The sequence below is a fragment of the Cnephaeus nilssonii genome, assembly GCF_951640355.1.
Source record: "Cnephaeus nilssonii genome assembly, chromosome: 19".
Lineage (NCBI taxonomy): Eukaryota > Metazoa > Chordata > Mammalia > Chiroptera > Vespertilionidae > Cnephaeus > Cnephaeus nilssonii.
Genome location: NC_137090.1, coordinates 16,838,119 through 16,863,675, shown reverse-complemented (window position 1 = coordinate 16,863,675; position 25,557 = coordinate 16,838,119). Strand labels below are relative to the sequence as shown.

Genomic DNA, 25,557 nt, shown 5'->3' with positions numbered 1-25,557 from the left:
GGGAGCAGGAGGAATGCCTGCTGAGTCATTTTCTCCCTGTAGAAGTTGAATTATAACCCTTACATTTGGGACATTGTTGATATGTTAACACCACAAAGATAGCAACACTCAAGTGGCAGAAGGGGTGTTTGGATGCTATTTAAGGCTGTTTTGATCTTGTACTTTGCCTTTGGACTAAAAAAGAAAACTTAGCAGCGGCCCAATCTGATGGTCCCAGGTATTTTAAGGAGGTTTAACAAGGTTTTGTGCTCCTGCCCCATGTCACAAGCTTACGTTCAGCTTTGGGGAGACAGACCTACGTGAGGAAGTCAGATGGGTCCTGGCCCTCATGGAGCTTCCAGTCTAGTGGCTCAGAACATGCATTCAGTGTGAAACACAGCAATGCTGTGTAATTAATATACGTCGTGGTAAACACCACAGAGGGGAAAGAGCCCTGCTTATGTTGGCTCTTGGTTTTTGGAGCATTAAACTGACTCCCCCCAGAGTACAGCGCCCTCCTGGGGCCTTTCAGAGGATGTGAGCACGTGATGCCGCTGGCTGCGTTAGAGCTGTGCTTGTCTCAGGTGGACACCCCCCCTCCCTGGGGGCTGTGGCTTGCCTGCGTCACCCAGCTGGGTGGGAGCTAAGCTGGCACCAGCTCTCAACCTCTTGGTTTCTGTTTCCCATCAGGGGCTCCCGAAGCTTACTCGTGACCGTGTTCCTGAAGACAGGAAGGGATCCTGGAGACGTTCTCTTGTCCATCATGCTTTGAGCAGTAGCCCCATCCAAGCACCCCAGAGAGTGGCTACTTTAAAGACTCGGGCAATTCCATAACCTGCCCCCATCCACTCCCTGGGTCCACTTGGACCCTAACAGCGTAACGCGCGTTCCTCTTTCTGGCTTAGGAAGCCCATAAGCCCATTTCCTCTTGTTTTGCCTTTGATGCCAAACAAGACCATTCTCTTCTTCTTTGGTTCCCTTGTCAACTAGGAGACTGTTTTCACTGAATCACACCTCATTCCTTCTCTTCTCCAGAGAAACCAATTGCCTTCCCACCCCCCCACCCCCCCGTCACTACTCCTCTCTCTAGCCCTGGTGCCTGGGAATCCCAGATTAAGGACATGGGGACCAGCTCTAAGGCATGGAAGATCTTCCCATCCTCATTTAATTGTCATAAAAAATCCTGGGTGGTAGTAAGATGTCTCACCCTTCACAGATGTGAGAACAGGGCCAGAGCACCCAAGGTATTTGATAGGTTCAATGGCAGTGTTCCCCCTTTGCACTTTCCAGTTGATTCTGCATCTACATAACATTTCTAAGATCTGGCTGTATGTTCCCGTCTAGTTCAGTAGAATGGACCAAGGTGCCTGCCAGCCAAGCTTCTCAAGGAGTCCAGCTGTGGGTTCCTCATGGCCCAGTCCTCAGCCTGTTGGCCTCCCAGAAGGCTTTGGGGTCCCCCCTGGGTTTCCATTAGTTCTTGGGTGTTTGTGAGGATGAAAGATGATTGGGCAGCAGATGCTCGATGAACATCAGTGACAAGAACAAAGACCCCACCCTTACTAAGTACTCAACCAATGGCCGCTCTTGGTTTTTATCAACATTTCCAAACTGAGGGGGTTGGTTTAGATAATGTCTAAGGTTCACTCTGACTCTAAAATGTTACGGTTCTGAATGTGACTTACCTTGTTAGTGCTGTCACTCCGACCACAAGAGTGGCGAGCCCCCAAGCCCCTTAAAGGCAGGGACCGTCCTCCTCCTCCTCTTCTGTCCCATTCGGTCTGTCCGGCCCCTGCCCCATTCCAGCTCTCATACCAAATTGTGGCAGCGACTCCCTGTCCGCCCCCACCCCTCCCTCCAGTCCAACCTGGTGCACCCTCCCTCAATCACCCATGCTGCTGGGAAAACCTCAAGCCCTCTCCTCTCCCTGCCCCTTCCTGACCCAGCTAGCCCCACCCCCTTCCTCCCCAGTCTGGGCCAGAATGAATATACGTGTGTGTGTGTGTGTGTGTGTGTGTGTGTGTGTGTGTGTGTGTTTCAGAGAGGGGAAGGGAGAGGGAGAGAGAGAGAGAAACATCAATGATGAGAGAGAATCATCGATTGGCTGCCTTCTCCACGCCCCCTACTGGGGATCAAGCCCAAAACCTGGGCATGTGCCCTGACTGAGAATCAAACCATGACCTCCTGGTTCATAGGTTGACGCTCAACCACTGAGCCACGCCAGCTGGGCTGGGGAAGGCTTTTTAACTACTTTTTCCTTCCCCCTTCCTGGTGGCATCTCCTCGAATTCCTGTTCACCCCCAGGGGGGTTCACCTTGTTTCCATCACCATCCAGCTAGAAACATCCCCGTTAGCTCTACCAGGATTGCCTCTACCAGGTCACTCTACTTACTGCCTCTTATTCTGGAGCTTTCTTAAATGTTGAGGCCAGTCTTGGTATCAGGAAGCAAACGAGAGCGCCAAATAAATCAATCCCATACCCACTCGTACCAGCTCTTGGTCCAGGCCAGGCTGCTGTACTTGTGGGACCACCACGGGCACACCTGTAGAATGGGCACAGGGGGCCCTGAGGATTAAATGAGATGATGAGTATAAAGTTGTGCTCCTCTTCATGGGCCTGTAATTACACTGTCTACCTCCCTCGTGGTGCCCACTCCCTCCCCACATATGGTGACACCCCTTAGCAGGCCATGGGTACCAGGCGACCAGAGACTGGGGCTGGGTACACCCACAGTCCAGTGTGGTGCCGAACACATGGTAGGTGAGTGGGAGCTCAGTGCACACGAGCATAAGACTGCTTTGACCTTTCATGGGTCCCTTGCATCTGCCAGCCCGAGGCCATCTTTGTAAGGACCAGTCGCAGTGGCCTGATGGGGTGCAGTGGCCTGATGGGGTCGGGTCTTTTCTCTGAGTCCTCGGTTCCCCTCCAGTTGGTTTCTTTGTCGTTGGCATAGACTGGGTGGGCCCCGTGGAGTATGCCCGTCTTTGTAAATGAGGCCGCCTGCAACTTCAGGCTTCACAGCCCCTTCCTGCAGCCCCAAGACCACCCTGGCCCCTGCCTCCTTCTCTCCCCCCACGTGTAAGGCCCTCGCTGGTGACACAAGAGGAATGCGGCCCAGCAGGAGGCAGGCACACTGGTTGTTCTGGGAGGAGGTCAAGAGGGCAAAATGGGGCGGCAGAGGCCACTGAAACAAAAGGGGAGACACCGGAGGAGGGGCCTGGACCCTCCTTTGAAACATCATTTTAAACCCGCCGGCCTTAGCCAGCCTGGGAGAATGAAGACCTGGGGTGGGGTGCGGGGGGGTGGGGGGGCACACAGAGGCCCAGCTGTGGATGCGGTGCAAGTCCTAAACATTGTCTTGAACTTCTCTGTGCCATCTGTCCAGCTCACTGGCCCAAAGTTGAGATGCGAAGGCCATGCCAGGCCTCTAAGTGGTGGCGTCTCAGAACTACGCTAACAGCTCCTGAGGAAACTGAAGATACCTTAGGACCTGACATTGTATTCCCCTGGTGCTGACTTGGATAGGGGACAGGGAGGAGGAAGACACCCCATCTCCACTCACTTACTCCCCTCTTTTATTCCATAGCCTCCCCTCCAAGACCAGAGTCCTGTTCCTTCCCATAAGTGAGTGTGTATCTAGAACTTGGTAGGATCCCCTGGCTGCCTCTGGGGTCCTCCGTCCCCTGGCAGACCTTCCTTTGGGGGCAGAGGAACCCAGCCTGCTTTCTCCCCGGGCCAAGCAGTGTCTTACAAGCCCCTGCTTTCTACCCAGAGAGCAGCTGGCCCTGGGCAGCAGGTTGCCATTGAGTGGATTGCGGGATTGTGCACTCGTCCTGGGGCCACCTGGCTGCCGGGGTTTCTGCTGAGCATCCGTGACGCACCGCTGTCCTACTTTCCCTGCAGGTCCTTCAAGAGGAGCGATCCTGTTAACCCGTACCACGTAGGTTCCGGCTACGTGTTTGCACCAGCCACCAGTGCCAACGACAGTGAGATATCCAGCGACGCACTGACTGACGACTCCATGTCCATGACGGACAGTAGCGTGTAAGTATTCTGGTGTCCCCATCAGGTACATGGTTGGCATGTGATTCGCAGGGCCAGCTGGCCAGAGTCCTCAGCCATCCTCACCTGGCTTTGCAGATCCCATCTGTGGACATGTGTTTGGTGGTTGAGGAGGGTGGCATGGCAGGTGGGGTGGTGTTAAGCTTAGAGCCTTGAAGGGAAGGTTGGGTGGTACCTTAACAGAAGAAAACTGAGGTGACGTGGAAGGGTAAGATGAAGATCTGTACATTTCTTGGGTGTCACAACACATCTTCTGGTTGTCAGTTTGCCTGCCTTCCCTGCGGGCGGAAGTGCTGGGTTGGCCTTGAAAGCCAGCTTCTATAGAACCAACAGGTGGGGGACAGGGTGGCATCAAAAGGGTTTGTGTTTAGTTCATTGTTTTTGAAGGAAAAGGCATGGAAGGTGTGAGTCAAAAAGTGTCAGTTTCCCTCATGAATGTGCTCACATGGGCATCGTTCAACTGAGTAAGTCTCGCCGGAATGCCTGCTCTGTGTCGGGTGGGGGTTCTACCCCAAGTTTGGGTTCCCTCCAAAGTGGAGTCTGATCTTGGCTCTTTTGCAGACGGATGGCTTTGATTTCTGAAAGCCATCCAAGTCATCAGGGTGGTCTGCTGAGGTCAGCAGGGCAGTGGGCAGGGTCATGCTTTGAGCTTCAGGTCATTTGTGGTCATGCAATGGTGATATCTGGATGGCCAACAGCATACATTCTATGTGAATTTCATAGTGTATGTGTGTGTGTGTGGGGGGGGAGCGGGGGGCTGGGTATCCCCATCTCCTGCCATCCCTTGGGATTCTGATGCAGGAGACTGGAGGGAGAGCCTGGCCTTGGGCAAAACTTCCTCAAGAGCTTTTCACCCAACACCCAGTTGAGAACTGCCATTCTAGAAATGTTCTTTGAAGGCTTCCCCACCAATGTGTTTGAGTAGGACTTTCTCCCACTGAGGGAACAGTTTTAAAAGGCAAACCCATAGAGCTGTGTGAGTTCCGGCGTACTTAGAGTTTGTTCCTTTTACCTTCCTAAAAGCTGGACTGCCTATTCTTCCAGTTTGTTTGGGATTATATGGTTTTTATTGGCCCACGGCCTGTTGCTTGGTCTCTGGCATGGAACTAGTTAGAAGGAAAGTTGATGAGGCTGGTTTGGGACTCTACTATTGATTAAAATCCTGGTGGCTTTTATTGTGTCACCTCAGATTCCCCTGGTGGTAAAGGGAGAAATCCTTAAGGTGAAGCATTCCACTTTAATAAGAGAATAGCAGTTTTGCCTTGAGAAGCAGTAAGTAAGGGCACACATTTTTCCTCCAACGTGGAGGAATGAGGAGTTCCACAGAAGTAAGTCAGACTGAACTCCTTAAATATCCATGTTGAGAAAAATTATCCTTTGATGGACATAGTTCTTAATACATTTTTACTGTCTTTATGGAATAGTATTAGGTAGGCATAATTTATTTCTTGATCCAAATAATTAATATCAATATTTGTTTTCATTCTACGTTGTATCATCTCATAGATTATAAGGTTATATCAGGCTATCTGCCCCTACACGTGGTATTGTGCGCAACCCCCCCCCATATTCTTTTCTTTTTATGTACATTTTTATTGACTTCAGAGAGGAAGGGAGAGGGAGAGATTGAAACATCCATGAGAATCATTGATCGGCTGCCTCCTGCACGCCCCCAACTGGGGATTGAGCCTGCAACCCGGGCATCTGCCCTGACTGGGAATCGAACCATGACCTTAGATCATAGGTCGATGCTCAACCACTGAGCCACACTGGTCGGAACCCCCTCCCATTTTCAAAACTAGCTTTTCTTTTTCTCGTCACCCTGCCTGCCGTAGTTTTTGTTTGTTTGCTGCCGTCGTGTGCTTGCTGCTGGTAGCATTACGCCTTCAGCCTTTGTTGTTCTGGGGGTTGCGTGGGAGTGGTAGCATTATGTGTGAAATAGGTTAGGTCGGATTTGAATGAGGGCACCGAGGGACGCTCCAAACGTCAAAGGTAGTTTACGGAAGGCTTCTGTTTAGTTTCTTAGAGACTCTCTTGGCCGGCTTCCTGCTCCTTGCCCGCATTTCATTTCCACCCGCATCCCTGTGTTATTCTGGCTTCACGATGAGATGACGTGGGCGTGGTCCCCATACGTGGTGGAGCCTCACAAGACCCACTTGGGAAGGTAGGCAGGCCTGTGATTGACAGGTGGAAGTGAGGCCCATGCCTCCATGGCTTCTCATGGCAGAACCAGACTCACCTCCAGGCCAGACACCGGCCCCTGCCCTTTGCCTCTCCCCCTGTCCCCAAGCACCCACATTGCCAACGTGAGATGTGTTGTTAGGACCAGTGGATAATGAGACGTTTGAGTTTCTTTTATTTTTATTTATTAGCGATCACCCACACTGCTTCTTTTTTAATGGGTTGGGGGGAGGGGTAGGAGGGAGCAAGTTGCAACTTCTCCCCTGCACCCTCCCCCATTACCCCTCTTCTTTCATCCCCTTCCCAAAAGAAAACCTTCCTCACTTTTACAGAGGTGACTTTAAAGCTCTCTGTCCCCCCCCCCCCCCCCCGCCCTCCCCTTTAGCTAAAGAATTTGTAGGCCTGGAGCCGGGAGAGGGATCAGACAGGTGGCCTTTGCGAGCCAGCTGTTCTGGGCAGGAGGGTAGAGTGTGGCCAGTGAGGCCCACTTCATACAGAGGCAGAGCCCTCACTTTGTGGCTTTCTCTCTGGGGCACAGGACATTCCCTTGGGCCCCCACTGGCAGAACCTCGGGGATCCCGCCCAGGGTGAAGCTGCGTGGGCTTGGGGGTGAGCAAACCAGGATGCCAACTTCAAGAGCAGGTGCCTGGGAGGGTCGGAGACCTGGGGGCCCGGCGCTGGGTGGCGCTGAGCTTCCTCCCAACCAAGTGGGCGGGAACCAGATAGGGCTGTGACAGCTGGACCCACTGGGGCCTTCTTATGCCAGCTGGGAGCAGGGCATCCTCTCCCGGGAACGGTTTGTCCAGGGGCCCCGCCTGGTGCTGCCCAGAGTGGGGGACAGAGGGGTCTCCAAGCCCATCAGATGGCATGCGTGTTTGGGCTTAGAGGTTTCTGTGGGTGTCAAGCTGCCAGGCACCGGGGGTCCCCGGGGCCCTCCCCGCGCTCCTGCCCAGCGGACTTGGCGTGCCCTGAGTGTGTGTGTGTGCCCAGTGCCGGGCGGGTCACCCAGGATTCCCAGGGCTGGGATTAGACCCCTCCTCAGAGCTCTGCCGATTGTGGGCCTGGTGCCGATGAGAGTGCCGAGCGAGGAATGAAGTGTGTGGGGATGAAAAGCCGAACTGAATCGCTTTCAGCCCATTGTTCATCCGGGGAAGCTTAGAGGGGATAAGAGGGGAGCAGGCCCTTTGAAATTTCCTTGAACAAGTGAATAGGAGCGCCCCATAAAGCATGAAAAGGCCCTGGCTGTTTCTCCTGGGCACAATGGCCGGCTCGGGCGGGGAGGGGGGCGGCCAGGGGCCGGGAGGGGGCCGGCTGCCCTGCTGGGAGCTGAGGAGGGGGTGCGACTGAGGAGGGGTCGAGGGGGTCATGGGCGGCCTTCAATAGACTCCAGAAGGTTGGAGTTCATTAGACACAAGCCCGGGGAAGCAATTGTCTCATCTGCGATGGAGCCGATGGAGCCCCGGGGCCTTTGCAGGGGGCCTGGGTGGAAGGTGGGCAGGGCCAGCCTGCCTTGCCTGTTCCCCGGGCCGCGGGGCCTGGAGGTCCGGCGGGCAGGGGCTTTGAAGAAACCATGGCTGGCTTCTGCTTTCCCGCCAAGGAAAACGCCCCGTTACAGATGGCTGGGGCCGGGGTCCTCAGACGCCTCTGAGAAGGCCCGTTTATGAGCCTGTTACTCTGAAACCCACCTTCTCGGAAGAAATGGCTTTAAAATTTTTTTCTTTTTCTTTTTTCTTTTTGAAAGTTAGCTGCCAGATTCCCAGCCAAGTCCTAAGCCCCAGCCTTTGGGGTATGGGAGACAGGAGGGGGCGGGCGTTCCTGGGCCCCGGGCCGAGGAGGAGGAAGCCAGAGGCTGGGGACCTCGGCAGCAGCAGGCCCTCCGCCCCCCAGGTGTGCCCTGTGTTAGGTGTTAGGCATCGCGTGTGCCACGTGGAGCAGCTTGACCTGAAGGCCGCGTCCGCCCTGGGTGTCCCCAAATCAGTGCACGGCGCTTCCCCGCGTCCCGCACAGAGGGCGGTGCGGGTTATTTTATTTATTTATTTTTGTTTCCCTGTATCTTACTTATGGGTTTACTTTGGACACCAGTGAAAGCCTCCGTGTGAACTTCAAATATTACCTTATCTTAAAAACCGGGCTTTTGATGTTGGCTGTGATCAGAGGCCCTCTGAGAGGCTGCCAAATGGAGCTGAGCGTGGACGCCTGAGCGCAGGAGCCCGCTCTTTCAAAGTCCCCGGAAGATGACATTCAGGTTAGGCCGGGCACCACCGCGGAGTCAAAAGGCTAAGCTAATTGGCTTGGCTTAAATGGCAGCTAAATGGAGTCCACACTTCAAGCCCGGTGCTCCCAGGAACAGCTGGCCCGGCAGCGGCTCGTTAGCTCACATGTGCGTAATGAGAGGAGGCCGTGCAGGGCCCGGCGCGCGGGCTTCAGGCCGCAGTTCTGAGCAGCCAGGAAGCTGATCATAGACTTCAGAGCCTGAACAAAAAGGAGAGAGGCCCCCTTCTGGAATGAGGGCTGTTTTGGAAGAAGATGCACTGGCTCCATCAGCTGCCCGGGGGATGGGGGAGCTGGTGGTGGTGGAGTCGTGGTGGTGGTAGTAGTGGTTGAATGGGGGTGCTGATGGTGTGTGTGTGTGTGTGTGTGTGTGTGCACGTGCACGTGTGTGCATGCACACGTGTGTGCATGTTGGTTGGTTGGTTGGTTGGTTGAGGCCGTGCTTAAAAACCATCATTTGAGCATTTGTTCCTCTGGCCTTCCAATGGGCCAGTGAACTGCTTCCTCTCACCCCCGTACTTATGTTCCCCGATTCTCTTTTCTTTCTACCTCATATGGGAAAAGACAAAGGTCAAAAAGCCCGACCACTGATTTCTGTCTGGGAGGAAAGGAGAAAAGACTACTAGAGGACAGAGTCTTGTGGGGGATGGGCGGGTCACAGTGGGGTCATGGGGTGCTTGACTCCTGGCCCCCAAGATTGTCAGGAAGAGGCCTAAAGCAGAGACATCCACCCGCTTAAGTCCCAGAAGGGTTGCTGGTCAAGAGAAGGGTGAGGACCGTGCCTTGCTGCCCTGAGGCAGCAGGAGATGGTTAGACCAGCATGAACCCCAACCTGTGGGCCCTCCACTACCCTCTGCCCCCCCCCCCATTGCCCCACAGAGATTTAGGTTAGAGATCAGAAGATTCACCTGGCATGCCCCCCAGCCAGGGAGTATCAAGTGGTGGGAGAGGACTTTCCAGAATGTTCACCAGGTCTCCTCCAGCATGTTAGGTGACTCCATGGGGCTTAGGAAATGCACCCCCATGTTCAGTCGGGAGCTTTGCTTCCCCAACCGAGGACGGTGTAGGTGGTTGAGGCACCTGTTCTGAGCCCACAGCGCAGCGGCTTGGGTTCCGACCCCGGGACTGCCCGCTGCTGACGGTGACGCTGGGCATTCAGATGTGGTGGACTTGGGTTTTGTGAGAACCGAGTTGGGTTCTATGTTAGGAGTGTCTGACCCCCAGTAGGAACTCGGTGTGTGGGGGCAGCAGCCTTGGGTTGGAACCCATCACCTGGTTTACTACTCACTCGGGAATGCTCTGGAGAGCCCGGGCTCTCCGATCCCAAGGTGAGAACGTTGCGTTTCAGTACATAAGCTCCAGGTGGGCCTTGGAACCTTTATCCTCCCTGGCCTCCAGGGCCCCGTCGAGTCCCAGGCCCCACGAGCAGGAGACTGTCTGGGCGACCTGACCTGCACTGGCAAGTGGCTACCGCTTCCCACGGTGCTCGCTGCCTCTGCCCTGGGCCTTGCTCTGGGACAGGACTCAGGGTGTTTAAGGCCTTACTTTAGGTCCCGGTCTCCTTCTGCTCTGCACCCTCAACACGATGATCCTTTATGTGCTTCTCAGCCAAGGTACGGCCGACAGATCGCTGATCTGCTGTGACCCGTTATCACCCCCGCCGTGGCCCTGTCCAGCCTCGGTCAGCAGACTTCCGGAAAATGCAGACACTGGAATTCTAGGGCCTCGCAGATAAGGGGCCAGAGGTCAGCTGCTGGCTGGCTCCTGCGCCCTTTTAGGCGCTGCTGGTTTCACCCACGGCTGCCGAACCAACCTCCCTCCCGTGAACAAAACACCAGGGAAAGGGAACAGCCAGACGCCTCCTGTCAATATTGACAGCCTCCAAGGGTGATTCAGGAGGGAGCTGTTCGAGCATGAGGCTTTCACCTCCGGAAGGGGCGGTGATGGGAAAGTTGTACCCCCTTGACCATTCGGCTGCTCTCAAGAATAAAATTCTTTTCCAAAAGTCACGGTGTTTCTGAGGAAGACTAGCTGGGAGTACCGAGTGCAGGCGCTTCTGACCTCTTCCACTCGTGTTGTTCAAATACAGTGAGGAGGGCCGTCGGGGCCTCATGGTAATTACCACCTCTGACATACTATAGGTTTTGCTTTTTTTATTTTTGCTTATTGCCTGGGCACCCGTTAGGATAAAGCTTCATAGGCCGCCCTCTGCATTTTCCCCTGCTCGTTTGCCCAGTGCCTAGAACAAGGTTTGGCACATGGTAGGTACTCAAATACTGGCATGAACGGCACAGAAATGCCACAGAGTAGGGGCTTTGTCTCTATGCCCACATTGGTCATGTCTCTTGAGACTTTGTTGGTTGGGATGGGAGCTGAGGGAAGGAAAAAGCCCGAAGTTACCCTGCTGGCGATTTGTACAAGGAAGAAATTTGGAAACGCCTAGGTACCGTGGTCGGCAAACTGCGGCTCTCGAGCCACATGCGGCTCTTTGGCCCCTTGAGTGTGGCTCTTCCACAAAATACCACAGCCTGGGCGAGTCTATTTTGAAGAAGAAGCATTAGAAGAAGTTTAAGTTTAAAAAATTTGGCTCTCCAAAGAAATTTCAATCGTCGTACTGTTGCTCTTTGGCTCTGTTGACTGATGAGCTTGCCGACCACTGGCCTAGGAGGTTGAGGTTGGAGAGTTACGCACAGCTTCACGAACGCCCTGCTTGGCCCTCTGTGGTCTGGCCCCTCTGCCTGCTGTGTTTTGCCCTGGCACGCGCCATAAGGCACACCTGGTTTCCTGATTCAGGGTAGTGTGTTGTGGTGGCAACAGGTTGTTGGGAGGACCAAAAGGGTGTTGGGATCTCCTGCTTCAGGCACCTGTAAAACGGGGCGTCTTCACTCTGGCTGGGTGTCTTCACTCTGAGAGGACAGCCTGAGAGATGAGCTTACCACCCTCTTTCCAAGTCGGGGAAGCCATTCCGGAGATGGTTGATGGGCAGGAGGTTTGGCAGTGTGATGGTGGATTGACTTTCCCGCAGGGACAGCCGTGGCCCAGGGGCAGGGTGCACTCGGGGAGGTGTGTGGCTCCGTCCTTGGTGGGATCTGAGCATCCTGATGCTGAAAGCACCTCGTGAGCCTGCGGGTTCTGTCTTTTCCCTTCCCTTAGAGATGGAATCCCTCCTTACCGCGTGGGGAGTAAGAAACAGCTCCAGAGAGAAATGCATCGCAGCGTGAAGGCCAATGGCCAAGTGTCTCTACCTCATTTCCCGGTGAGTATAGCCTAGAGGGGGAGGTGGCTGTTTCTAGCCACGGAGAAAGGGGGTGGGAGGAGGCGGGGCATAGAGACCGTGGGAGGGGCCGTGCTGAGCCTGCTGGGAACAGGGTGGGAGGGAAGACCAGGCAAGGAAGGCTTATGTGGTTCGTTGGGTTGTGATGCTGAGCAGAGGGGAGCTTGACATGACCTTCCTGAGCCCTTCCATCTCCTCCGTTCATAAAAGAAAACTATGAGAAAGAAACCAAAGCAGTTCCTCTGGGAAACCAGGACGTGATAGCAGATCACCCACGCTTCTCCTTGGTCCCACTGGAATGGGAGCGTCCTGAGGGCAGGGAGTTTTGTCTCTTCTGTTAGCCTCCCTGTTTACAGAAACGAACAGTGCCTGGCACATGATAGGCGCTTGTTGATTGAATGAATGAATGAATGAATGAATGAGGAAGAGGAGGCTCGAGGAATCTGCTTCCTGTGGGAGGAAAATTTCATCCCTGGGACATTCTTGTGCGGACTGCATGGCTCAGTCGTTTCCATCACCCATGTATCTACGGACTTGGCCATTTCTCCTGCTGACCTGAGGCCCTGGAGGGCAGCGATAGCACCGTGTCTGTTTCCACCCCAGCCCGCGGCTCAGCTCCTGCCGCAGGCTCTGCACCCAATGCTGCCTGAGTGAGGTGCTGGCAGCGAGGGTCGTACATTTCAGGGGCTGTGCTTCTGGCAGGGCTGAGATGCAGGTTGCAGGGGTGCTGCCCCTGGGGGTGGGGGTGGGGTGTGTGTGCCCAGTTTAGAGCAGCACCTGTGTTTACGAATCCTTCCCGAGGATCCAATTGGTCCATAGGCTATGCTGCATTTGGAAAATGAACACCTGGAATGGCTACTCCTGAGTTGCATCAGTGCACGGATTGCAGCCGGAGCAGCTCTCTCTGGAACCTTGCACAGTCCGGGGCAGACGGAGCCTTGTCCTAAAATTAGCACATTAAGATTGCTTTCTGCGGACCTCCAGCATCTCCCTCCTCAATAGCACTGCCCCCCAAATACAACAGTATTGATGATATAAAAATTTTTTTGACGGGGCAGGGGTATATGTGTATCGATAAAGAACACTCCTAACACCCAGGCTTGTAAGTTAGAGGATTTTGTCCTGGGGGGTGCAGACCAAGCTCTCCAGGAGGCGGCCCCTTCGTGGGGGAGGAGAGCTGCAGGGAGCCTGCCTGTGTGAGAAGGACCATCTCCTACAGAGTGTGTGTGTGTGTGTGTGTGGGGGGGGGGGGGCAGGCTTTCTGTCCCCGCAACAGGGTCTGCAGCTAAAGGGTCACCAGGCAAGGCCCACCCATCTGCGGGGGGGGGGGGGGGATGCTGGCCTGCCCACGTTGGCTCTCTGCTGCCCCCGCCGCACCCCAAAGAAAAGGGCAAAGCAAGAGGGAAATGAGGAAGGAGGCCGGACTACAGGGAGGAGGGTGGGTGGGAGGAGGGTGGGCGAGATGACAGGGGGAGAGAAAGCCAGGCGGCTGTGGGGGTTCTCGCTGTTTGCTGCTTTTGGCAGGCGATCTCGGTGCCTTTTTATATTCCGCACTTGATTTGGAGATGTTCCCTTTCCCTTGATAGAGCAGCTTCAGGCAGCCAAACTCAGCAGTGTTCTGCTACTAGCCCGCAGCAGCTTTCTTCATTTTCTGTACAAAGCGGGGAGGGGGCGGGGAGGCAGGCAGATCTAGGACAGTGTTGAGACAACACCGCCTCAAAGGTGCGCAGTGTGCGGCCAGGAAATAAATTACCGCCGCTTCTGATCCGGCCGCGTGACTGCCTTTCTTCCCTCCCTCTGCCTCCCCCCCACCTCCCTTCCAATCTTATTTTTTTTAATTTCCAACTCCCTTTCTGTTTAGACTCTACTTTTTATTCCTTGAGTTGGTCTCTCCCCTCCCCACCTCAGAGGCTGCCTCTCTTTTTTTGATGTTTGACAACAGTCTTTGAAGATTTTCGACTTCAGAGTAGCTACTGATGGGCTGGTTGTACTACAGAGAGAGCAAGCGGGGCCTCTCGGAGTGCGACCAACTGCTCCTGCCCAAGGCAAACGCTGGCGGGGACCATGGCGCGCCATGAGGCCGCGGCACCGGCGCATAAAGCTCCCCGGCAGCCCGGCCGTGCTCTGCCTGGACCTGGAGCCACCGAGCACATCGCCGGCCCGGGCAGCTCCGGCACAGCCACCGCGGGCACCGCGCGCCCAGCCGGCTGATGTGCCCGCCTCTCTCCCTGCCCCCCGTAGAGAACCCACCGCCTGCCCAAGGAGATGACGCCCGTGGACCCCGCCGCCTTCGCGGCCGAGCTCATCTCCCGGCTGGAGAAGCTGCAGCTGGAGCTGGCGAGTCGGCACAGCCTGGAGGAGCGGCTGCAGCAGATGCACGAGGTAGTGCTGGCCCCGCCCCGCCCCGCCCGGTCCCCGTGCGTGCCCGGGTCCCCCCTGCTCACGGCCCCCTCCTGCTGCCTTCCCTTCCAGGATGAAGAGAAGGAGGGTCCCGAGCTCGTGCTGGGCTTGCGGGATGGGGCAGCCCCCCAGCACCCCCTCTCCCTCCTGCCCTCCGGCAGCTACGAAGAGGACCCGCAGACGATTCTGGACGACCACCTGTCCAGGGTCCTCAAGACCCCGGGCTGCCAGTCCCCCGGCGTGGGCCGCTCCAGTCCCCGCGCCCGCTCCCCCGACCACCACCACCATCACCAGCCGCTGTACCACCCCCTGCTGCCCCCCGGGGGCAAGCTGCCCCCCGCCACCACCTCACCGGCCGGCTGCCCCCTCCTCGGGGCCAAGGGCTTCGTGACCAAGCAGACCACGAAGCACGTCCACCACCACTACATCCACCACCACGCCGTCCCCAAGACCAAGGAGGAGATGGAGGCGGAGGCCGCTCACAGGGTGCGCTGCTTCTGTCCCGGGGGCCCTGAGTATTACTGCTACCCCAAGTGCAAAAGCCACCCCAAGGCTCTGGAGCCCGGGCCTGCCGAGCACTTCGGGTAAGTGTTCGGGAGTGGGCTGGGCCGGTGTGGGGTGAGGTCAGAGGTCATGGGCCTTTTGCTCCTAGGAAGGGGGGCACAGGGTAGGGAGGCAGGGGGAACAGGTGCATCTCACCCCCCCACCGTCCCATCTGTCCCGTGGGGGAGTCCCAGAGCGGTAAGGGGTGTGGTTCTCGGTTCCCCGCAGTGGCAGCGCCGCCGAGCCCGGCCTGGCCCTGGCCCCCAGGGAAGGAGCCGGGCTGCAGCTGCCCAGGGAGCACGGAGACAGGGCACAGGATGTCTGGCAGTGGATGCTGGAGACCGAGCGGCCGAGCAAGCCCAGGCCCCATAGGTAAACACGCCGCCGCCGGCGCCACCCCCAGAGGGTCGGGCAGTTGCCGGAGGAACTGTGGGGTTGGCTATTTTTGCAGTCGGCCGGAAACAAATGTGACTGTTTGCTCCTGCCATCTTAATATTAAGCGTTGGCCTGAGCAGACCACAAAAATGCCATGTTTTGGCAACGCCCCCCGTCTGTGTTATGGTAGTTATTTTTTCTCCTCTCTGAAGGCAGAATAGAGAAGTTGCTCTTGAAGTCACATTTTCCAGTTTTTCTAACCCAATTTCTTTTTCCTTCTGCTTTCTCTCTCCTCCCCCTCCTTGTTCAGTGCCCAAAGCACAAAGAAGGCCTCCCCCTTGGAGTCTGTCCGCGTGCCCCCCGCCGAGCGAACCAGCCGGCACCACCTGTGGGGGGGCAGCGGCGGGCACTCCCGAGCCGCCACCCGCGCCCACCTGTTGACCCAGGACCCTGCGATGCCTCCCCTGACCCCTCCCAACACCCTGGCCCAGCTGGAGGAGGCCTGCCGCAGGCTGGCTGAGGTGTCCAAGCCCCCAAAGCAGCGGTGAGTGGGCGCGGCGTCCGAGGCGGAGGGCTGGCGTTGGGGGTGGAGGGCGTGGACGGGGAGACCTGACCTGTGGCTAAGGGAAGGGCCTTTTTCTGGCCGCATCACACTGTCCTCTCCAGCTTCTAGAAATGGTTGCCTTTCGTTTCATTCGTCCTGGAGAGCTGGCCGGGATCTGTGAGGCACGTCGTGCAGTCATTCCTTCCAACCCCATTCCTTACCAATGCCCGGATCAGTTAAGCCTGGTCCGATGAGCAGATGAGAAGCCATCACTGAGCATATGGGGACTGTGGGGCCTGCAGCCCTCTGCCTGGCTCGCAGGGTCCGCCCCGGGTTCCCCCGAGGGCTCAGGAGGGCCGTTCCCAAGGCCTCTTCCGGGCCTCCTACGGCCACTGCGGACACGAGGCCTCCGTTGGGTCTCTCTCCCCTGGCTGGGAGTCAGGTCTGTGTCTGCTTACAAGGCCACGGACAGTCGTTTTCCGTCTGCTCCCCGTCGGCCCTGGGGACGCAGGCTTCCCTCTGACCCCTTTGCCCCGGCTGTGTCCTCAGGTGCTGCATGGCCAGCCAGCAGAGGGACAGGAACCACTTGGCCACTGGTCAGACAGGAGCCACGCCCTTCTCCACCCCAGGCCTGGCCGCAGAAGAGTGAGTGTGCCGAGACCACCCTGTGGCTTACGTTTCAGGGGTGTTCGCCGTCGGCGTTTGGCGATTTTCGAAAACCTTTGTTAACATGTAACCACCCCGATGTTAGCACGTTAGTGACAAGGAACAGGGAGCACGGCTGCTGCCATAAATGAGGATCCTGAGAAGTCTGCCTGGACTGAGCCACGCACTGTGCCTTGCACACAAGGGTTCCTCCCCGGAGTGCCGGATGGCCCAGGGTCCCGGCCCACACTCATCGGAGGCTGAGGCCTGAAGCCTCCAGCGGGTGGATCAGAGGGTCCCCAAACCCGGATGTGAACGTCGCCCCCGTAGCTCGCCAGTTAGCACGCAGGAAGCCTCTGTGTCACACGGAGCAGGATGGTGGCCGGCCACCGTGGCAGAGATGGAGGGAGGGCGGCCTTCGTGGTTTTGCTTGGGGCAAACAGCATCTCCCCTAATGGCACTGTGAGTCCTTTTGTAAGGGTGCCCTCTCCCCACGTGGACGGAGAGGCCTGGCTTCGTGTGATGACAGGATTGTGCGTGTGAAAAGAAATCCGCTGGAGAGAGCTGACCTGGGTCTGAATAATTAAAGTGGTTTTTTCTTAGCTTCTTCATCACGAGCAGTGAGCAGTGTTTGAAGTCCTGAGCAAGCCACCACCCTGGGCCCTTTTGTGTTAATTGGTTGACCTTAGTCTACCAGCTGTTCCGGCCCGAGCTTGTTTTTAAGCCACTCGACAAAAACTCCAAACAAATGGAGGGGGGTCGAAATGACTGGGCTCACCCCACACACACTGGGGGCTCTAGCCATGCCATCCCAGGGGGCGCACGGAGTTTGTCTCCAGTGTGCCCTGAGCATGAGTGTCCTTGTGGCTCTGTGATAGGAGGCACCCCATTTGTGCTGACCTGAAAGAGACTGCTCCATCCCCCTATTTGGTAGGAGGAAGAGAAACAGGAGCTATTTGTGCAACCGAGGGACTTGCCCCTGCCTGTGCCCCACACGGTGACCTGGGGTGGACTGCACTCAACCAGAGGCAGCCTCTGATATGGGGAACCCTGCAGCCTCTGATATGGGGACCCCTTTACCTCTGGAGACAGTGTTTGGAGAGCATGTGTGTGTGTGTGTTTGCGTGTCTGCTCGCTGCCTTCAGATGCTGAGCTTGCTGTGTGGCCTCTTATTTTCAGTCACAAAGAGCCAAAGAAACCAGCAGGGGTCCATGCGCTCCAGGCCAGCGAGCTGGTCGTCACGTACTTTTTCTGTGGAGAAGAAATCCCATACAGGAGGATGCTGAAGGCTCAGAGCTTGACCCTGGGCCACTTTAAAGAGCAGCTCAGCAAAAAGGGAAATTATAGGTAAGAGTCCCGTGGCTTCTTTCTGCTCCGGAGTTTGTTTGCTCAGAACCGAGAGCCGGAGTGACCCTGGGAGGGGCCACGCGTGCTTAGGAAATGGGGGGCTGGGGAGGCCGTGGGAGTGGGCTGCCGCCTGCCGCTCCCGCCCTTATCGCTCCCTCGCTCCCTCAGCCCTCTCAGAAATAGCAGCAGCAGCGGGGAGGGCTTTTCCCACCAGGTGAGCGGGATGCTGAGGAGGCCGGTGGCAGGAGGAGAGCTGGGCTGGGACCACCTTATGGGACTCTGCCTGAAAGGGAGAGAGGTGTGTGTGTGGGCGGGGGGGGGGGGGGGGGGGGGAGATAGAGAGAGACATCCACACACTGAAGGCCTGGGGAGGAGCAGAGACCATTGCCTGGAAGTGCAGGCACTGTTCCTCTTCCTCAGCTTTCCTGCCTGAAGAGCTGCCTTCCCCCGTCTTGCGAGTCACGTGCAGCAGGGTGCTGTTCTGTCATAACAGAGAGGGGGCAGGCCTGGCCCGTGTGGGTCAGTGGTTGGGCATCCACCTGTGAACCAGGAAGTCACGGTTTAGTTTCAGTCAGGACACATGCTCGGGTTATAGGCTCGATCCCCAGTGTGGGGCGTGCAGGAGGCAGCTGATCAATGCTTCTCTCTCGTCATTGATATTTCTCTCTTCCTCTCCCTCCTTCTCTAAAATCAATAAAAATATTTTTAAAAAACAGAGGGGGCAGGACCTGTGGGCGGGCCCCGGATGGACAGGGGTCCTAGGAAGGGAAGTTGCCCACCCTCTCGGCTTCCTTTCCCGCTCTGCCCCGTGGAGATGCCCACCCAGGCCTTCCAGGGACCGGATGGGATTAGAGCTGAGGGCCCATTTCTCGCTCCTTTCCCCTTACCTGGCGACAGGTGGTGACTCCACCTTAACTCCTCAAGTCCCACCTGCCCTCCTCCCTGGCCTTCCTCCCAGGGGACTATGCGAAGGCCTGGGACGAGGGGCAGGCAAGTACTTACCACCTGCCTGGTGGGCACGGGCTCCTGGGCCCCGGCACCCGTGACCTCTGGGCAGCCACCTCCACCCAGCCGCTGGTCTGGGCAGGGGCCGAGGGATGGCTGTGTCAGAGGAAGGGGTGGGGTTCGGGCGGCTGAGGGGCAGGGTGTGGGGGCTGGCTTCGGTCCTTCCCGCGGACACCTGGGCTGAGACCGTCTGGCCCTATCAGAGGCGTGGGGAGGGGGCCTGGCCGCCGCCGCCTTTTTATCTGGACGGACACCAGGTGGAACTCATTCCCCGAGGGCGCCTCCAGGATCCGTTTTGATCTCGGCTTTGACTCGGCCGGACTTGGGGGAACTGCAGGTGACCTTCAGGGACAGGGGCCACGAAGCGCTGAGCAGAGCGGCTGCCGGGGAGGCTGGGCGCCCAGCCACTCTGGCCACATCTGGCTCTGATTTCTTTTTCTGAGGCGCACTTAATAAGCCTGGCTTTGAAGCCGGGCCGGCCTCCCCTTTAATGCACAAAGACTTGCACAAACGGTCCACGCTCACATTCTTGACTGATTGGATCAGCCTGTGGCCAGGCCCCTCCCAGCTCCTTATCGCGCTGCTAGCTCTCCTGGCCAGAGCGGGCTCCCCCTCCTCCTGGGTCGTGGGGGCACAGGGTGCCATGCCTCACCCGCCCCCCCCTCCAGCAGGGATGATGCTCCAGCATTCAGTTCCCACCCCCACACCCCCCCCAGGAAAAAGCCCGGGGAGCGGGGACCCGGGCCGCGTTGAGTAATCTCACCGTGGCAGAGGTTCAAAAAGAGAACAGCCCCTCTCGGCGTGCCAGACGCTATTGGTGCCAGATGTCAGAAGAAAGCGGAGTTTGCCACATAGAGCGTGTTGCCCTGGAAAAGCCCGCTGCTTGGGGGGGAGAGGAGGGCAGCGAGCACGTTTGAAGTCCTGGGGGTGGGGCCGAGGGAACATCGCCTCTCTCCTTTCTGGAAGAGGGTGCAATTATGTGAAAGGTCGTGGCGTGTTTGCCGTGAAAGCCGGCCCGGTGAACCCGAGGGGGTGGCGCTGGGACTGAGGGTGGCATCGGAATTGGAGCCTCTCATTTGGAAAAGGAATCTTCCCGCCACCCCGCCAGAGTGTCCTGTGCCCGGGGCCCCTCCCACTTGCTCACCATTCCTCCCAGCCCCCCAGACACCCGGACCCCTCCTCAGGCCGCGTTTTCACCACGGGCCCCTCAGCGCCGCACTTCAGCTGGGCCGGGAACGCCGAAAACAAAGGGCCTTGACTAAACCCAGCTGTCTGACTTGACTTGGTCTTATCTCCCAGGAAAGTATTTGGCTTGCCTTCATTAAAGAAAAAAAGAACATAGCACAAACCAAGGGGAATTGATTTTAAGAGAAAAGACAAGAACAAAACGCAGCCATAACCCTGAGACACAACTGGATTTTTTAGACAGGCCCCCGCCCCCCAGGGGACTGGGTGTGCTTAATCCAATCTAGGGGTGCCCCTCGCTGGGGACGGGGAAGGAAGGGGCTTGGGAGGACGCCATTTCCGAAGGGGACTCTGAGAGAGGCCGCCCGGAGAGACTGCTCATTTGAGCCCATACAATTAAACAGCCTTAGAAGAAAAAAGGCCGGGGTGGGATAAAAGAAACCTTTAATCAATGGGCATAATAGAAGGGCCCTTCGTGTTTGACCCTGGAGGGTGGGGGGAGGGGGGTGGCTGTCCCATGGCTGCACCAGAGGCCAGCCGGTGGAGTTGGCAACTGGGTGCTGGCGGGGGGAAGATCAAGAGGAAGTCGGCCACGTCAGGGTGGCTGGTCTGGGGTCCCTAAGGGACCCCTCTCTTGGCTGCAGTGGCAAATGAACTTGAGGCCTGCTTTGCCCTTCTCATCCCCCGCCCCCCCCCCCCCCCCCAATAAAAAGGGAGAAAGAAACAGCTGTACTCGGCAAGGTGCGCTCTCCACAGCGTGAGCGTTGGTGACAGCAGCGGTTCTGGGTGGAGGGCCGCAGCCTCGGCCCAGGCTGCCGCTCTGCTCCCGAGCGACATGCCTGCCTGTCTGTGCCCTTGGCTCGGGGAGCCACGGGTCCTCTCGGTCAGATGAGGGCCAAGGTCTGCCTTCACCCCTGCTGCAGCCCAATCCTCTCGATACCTTCGTGTTGCCCCACGTTTCTTTCAAAGCAGAAAATGCAATTTTACCAAGATGCTTTTTGGGTTTTTTCCTTTTAAGGTATTACTTCAAAAAAGCCAGCGACGAGTTTGCCTGTGGCGCGGTCTTCGAGGAGATCTGGGACGACGAGACGGTACTCCCCATGTACGAAGGCCGGATCCTGGGCAAAGTGGAGCGGATCGACTGAGTCTGCGGGTCTGGCCGTGGCCCGCCGTGGGAGCCCCACAAGCCGTCTGGGACGTGAGCCACCGCCATGCAACACAAAGAAGGAATTAAAAAAAAAAAAAAGCGATGAAGACAAAGTCTAGGGAAGAGTTGGCCACTGGGCCTTCGGAGGGTGGGGGGAGGGTGGTTTTTCATTATTCGTGAGCTGGGTACTGAGATAAGAAAAGCCTGAACTATTTATTAAAACCATGACCACTCCTGGCTGTTGAAGATGCTGACTGTATCTGAGAGACTGCCATCCGTAATATATGACTTCCTAGGGACCTGAAGTCCATAAACTAAGAGAAACTGTGTATAGCTTCCCTGAACAGGAATCCTTACTGATATTTATTGAACAAGTGATTATCCCTGGCCCCAGTTTATGGATATGCTGCTTACGCCACGGAAGGGGAGGCAGGAAGTTTTCGGGGTTCTATCTCCACGTGGGAGCTGAGCTCGGGTGCAGGCATGGTTTCTCCGTTAACAGAGGGATCGCGCTCCGCCCTGCATTTTCTCCAAGTGAAGATAGCGTGTCTAGGGGGTGCCCTCCCACTGACTGACACAGAAATCGGTGCATTTTTTTTTTTTCTGTGCTGCTGTATTTTGTCAAAAAGGTCTTGAGGTTTGACTTAAAGTTGCAACATCACCGCCACTTGGGGTCGCCTTGTTGGATGTTCATTGCTGAGTACAGCTGTTTCTTTCTCCTCTTTTTTATTGGGGGGCTAGGGGGGATGGGAAGGGCAAAGCAGGCCTCCGGCGGGGGGGGGCCCAAGTCATCCCGTAACACCCCGTAGCTCCCCACCAAGGCCCAGCGCTCAGTGCCCGAGGCCCGCGAGAACCTCGTGGTTCAACGTGCATTCATTGGAATGAATCCTTCTAGCCCCCCCACCCCCACCCCTTTTTTTTTACTCTGGGCCACAGCCGTTCTGGAAACCACCCCCCGCCCTGCAAAGGAGCGAAGAGCTGTGGGAAGACCCAGCAGCACCTTGCCCTGCAGACACCTTGGTTTGTCCTCCGGGTTTTTGTATTAAGTTAATCTGTGCATTCTGTTTGCCCGTTGCCTGTACTATATGTCTGTATATATCGTCCGGCGAAGGAGTATTAATCCACTATCTCTAGTGCTTGACTCTGAATCAGTACAGTACCTGTACCTGCACGGTGTCCCCATCCGTGTGTCGCCCTATATTGAGGGCTCGAGCTTTCCCTTGTTTTTTGAAAGGGGTTTATGTATAAATATATTTTATGCCTTTTTATTACAAGTCTTGTACTCAATGACTTTTGCCATGGCATTTTGTTCTACTTATACTGTAAATTATGCATTATAAAGAGTTCATTTAAGGAAAATTACTTGGTACAATAATTATTGTAATTAAGAGATGTAGCCTTTATTAAAATTTTATATTTTTCAAAACGCTGGCCTCATCTTGGAGTTCCCAGGGTGGGGGCGGGGCAGAGGCAGCCTGTGTGTGTGTGTGTGAGCACCTGCTTCGTTTCCCACCTGGACTTCCCCCAGCCACGCTGGGCCGGCCCTGGGATCTGGAAAACATCCCTCCCCTGGGAGCCGCCTGAGGATGCCTGTGGGTCAGACCGCGGACAGCGTTTCCCCCGACGCCTTCCGCCCTCTGGTCTGCCCCTTCCTCCAGGCAGGTGTCCCGGTCAGGCCGGGGGAGCGCAGTGAGGAGGGCTGACGGGTTTCAGTCCGGATCTCGGAGGTGAGGAGCCTCAGGAAACGGGGTGTCCATCTGGAATGTCCTGCGGGGCCCCTGAACCTGAGCCCAGTGAAGGGCTGGGCTGGGAAGGTGGCAGGGGGCTCGGGAAGGAGGGGACAAGGGCTTTCGGCACCGTTCAGTGGACACTTCGATCCACGGGGCCACAGAGGTTGGCGGGCAGTTGGCTCAACAAAGACAAACACTCACCCCTGACCACCTCACCCCTGGCCACCTCACCCCCTGCGCCATCCTCACCCCTGGCCACCTCACCCCTGACCACCTTACCCCCTGGCCACCTCACCCCCTGCGCCATCCTCACCCCCTGACCACCTCACCCCTGGCCACCTCACCCCCTGACCACCTCATCCCCTGACCACCTCACCCCCTGCACCACCCTCATCCCCTGCACCACCCTCACCCCCAGGCCAATCTCATCCCCTGGCCACCTCACCCCCTATGCCACCCTCAGCCCCTGAGCCACCCTTACCCCCTGACCATCCTCACCCCCTATGCCACTTTACCCCCTGCATTATTACCTGCCCCTCCTGTGGATTTCCCCTCCCCCTCCTGCTCCTGCACCTGGGCGCTGGCCCCCTGCCTCTCCGGCCCCTGGTACAGAACCAAGGAGGCGGTGGGCAAAGGGCTGACAGGCTGTTGGACTGGGAAACAGAGACTTTCAACTAGAGCTGAGCTTTGGCCCCAAAGCATCTGACATTTTTCTTCAAGTCTGTGACCTTTCCCAGGTGACCTTTCCCAGACTTGAAGAAAATACTTGGGAACTCTGTGGACTCTCACCTAAGGGGACGGTTGGTGGAGTGGGGCTCGAAATGCAAGGTGTGGGACAAAGGACCCTGTTTCCTTCCCTCCTCACCCAGAACCTCCTGGACCATAGTCATGCCGTCAGCGCGAAGGACATTGGCAATGACCCCAAAGCAAAGGTTCTGGTCTATTTGAATCACTCGGCCAGATTGGCTTTTTCCTTGTTGTTGTTTAGTGGTTGGGTTTTTTGTTTGTTTGTTTGTTTGTTTGTTTACCTTTAGTAAATAATTTGGTTGTGCAGAAACTCCCCAAATTACATAGGTGGTTCAACATCCTTAACTGTCATTATTTCACTTTAAACCAGGTTTTCTAAAAATCTGATATGAGAGGGAGCCTCCACTGTGTTCTGTGACTTGTCCCAAGAAGTGGTAGCACACACACACACACACACACACACCCCACTGCCACACACATACCACTGCCACACACATACACACGCACACCACTGCCACACACACACACACACCAGTGCCACACACACACACACACACACACACACACACACCACTGCCACACACACACACACACACACACACACACCACTGCCACACACACACCACTGCCACACACACAAAAGGCATTTTGGTAAATGTTGGCTGTTACAGGAATTATCCCGGGCTGTAGCTGCCTGCTTGGTAGTCTCTAAACCTGTTAAACAGGTAGAATTTGCACTGAACCTTAGGTCTGATAGTTTAGGGAGAGAGAGAGAAAGAGAGAGAGAGAGAGGAGGGCGGTGCTTTACAAAGGATCTGACACAGGACAGCAGTCCCCTGAACAGCAGAGTCGTCCTCCACCATCTACAAGGCCCAGTTCTGAAAACACAAATCCCTGTGCTCTGTCCACACGGACCTCTTAGTTCCCCAAACGCGCTGCTGCTCAGGGCCCTTGGTATGCTGCTCCCTCAGCTGGGCGCCCCCCTCCCTGCCAGCCCTTCTGAAGTGGCCTCCCTTTCAGCCCCAGGTCTTGGCAAATGTCAGAGGTCTTCCCCGACCACCAGATCCACACGTGCCCTCACCTGATCCTCCCAGCACCACAGAGCCCTCTTCATCCTTTCACTGCGCGCCCTGACGTCAACTGTGCGATCATTATTTCATCGTCCACGCATTCGTCCATGGGGCAGGGAGTGAATATGCCTTCACTCGCCACTGTGTCTGTAACACCCAGCACAGAGCTGTCACCGAGTAGGTACTCAACATGTACAGAACTGAAGAAAAGAAGAACAATTGTCTGTGGTAGCATTACCTAAGGTTAAGATAGCCACTCCTAACACTTCGCAGCAGTATCCTTTCAGGTTAAAACACACAGCCGTGGCTGGCTTGCTCAGTGGATAGAGCGTCGGCCTGCGGACTGAAGGGTCCCAGGTTGATTCCAGTCAAGGGCACATGCCCGGGTTGCGGGCTCGATCCCCAGGGGGGTTGTGCAGGAGGCAGCCGATCCATGATTCTCTCTCATCATGGATGTTTCTATCTCTCTCTCTCCCTCTCCCTTCCTCTCTGAAATTAATAAAAATATATTAAACCACACACACACACACACACGACCACATAGTAGACACTATCTTGTAATCTTCATTTTTTACTCAATAACAGGCCATCGGCGTATTTCCACATGAATCGATATTTTCCTAGATTCTACAACATGACTTAAAGGTATGGCTGAACGCTCATCTATTGAGCTAATGACGTAGGGTTGGCCATGTCCCTGGTTTCCGAAGTCTGCAATCGTAAGTCGCATCGTAGTGAAATCTTTATAGCTAAACGCTCCCGCGGTCTTCATAGCTGGAGAGCCTTTAATGGTCCGGATGAAGGTTTTTCAGGTGGAACTTCTGGACCATAGGTCCTCCTCGGCGCTGTGGCCACGTCCTGCCGACGGTCGGAGGCAGTGGCTTTCTGTCTCCGGGTCCCCAGTGCCTGCACATGGTTGACTCCCAAGCCTTGTCCGTGCCCTCAATGTACATCTCAGGCCTGGATATGCAGGGCTGTCCTGCCTGAGCCACGCCTGCCGTTCTGGTACCATTGCCAGGTGTAAGCTGGGTAGCCTCGAGCAATGACTTTCCCT

General features: G+C 56.4%; 1 protein-coding gene across 4 annotated transcripts in view; it reads left to right on the top strand.

Annotated features, from left to right (window-relative positions):
• Positions 1-22,368, top strand: part of AXIN2 (axin 2) — a 30,415-nt gene extending 8,047 nt beyond the window's left edge. For 3 of the 4 annotated variants that reach the window (XM_079798820.1, XM_079798818.1, XM_079798819.1), the window contains exons 3-11: positions 3,881-4,021; positions 11,645-11,747; positions 14,007-14,147; positions 14,238-14,749; positions 14,937-15,080; positions 15,394-15,627; positions 16,177-16,272; positions 17,452-17,619; positions 20,828-22,368. In XM_079798820.1, coding sequence (XP_079654946.1) covers positions 3,881-4,021; positions 11,645-11,747; positions 14,007-14,147; positions 14,238-14,749; positions 14,937-15,080; positions 15,394-15,627; positions 16,177-16,272; positions 17,452-17,619; positions 20,828-20,954 — 1,666 coding nt within the window. In that variant the 3' untranslated portion in view covers positions 20,955-22,368. The remainder of the gene's footprint in view (positions 1-3,880; positions 4,022-11,644; positions 11,748-14,006; positions 14,148-14,237; positions 14,750-14,936; positions 15,081-15,393; positions 15,628-16,176; positions 16,273-17,451; positions 17,620-20,827) is intronic. The other variant, XM_079798821.1, reaches the window with a different exon arrangement.
• The last annotated feature ends 3,189 nt before the right edge of the window (positions 22,369-25,557 follow it).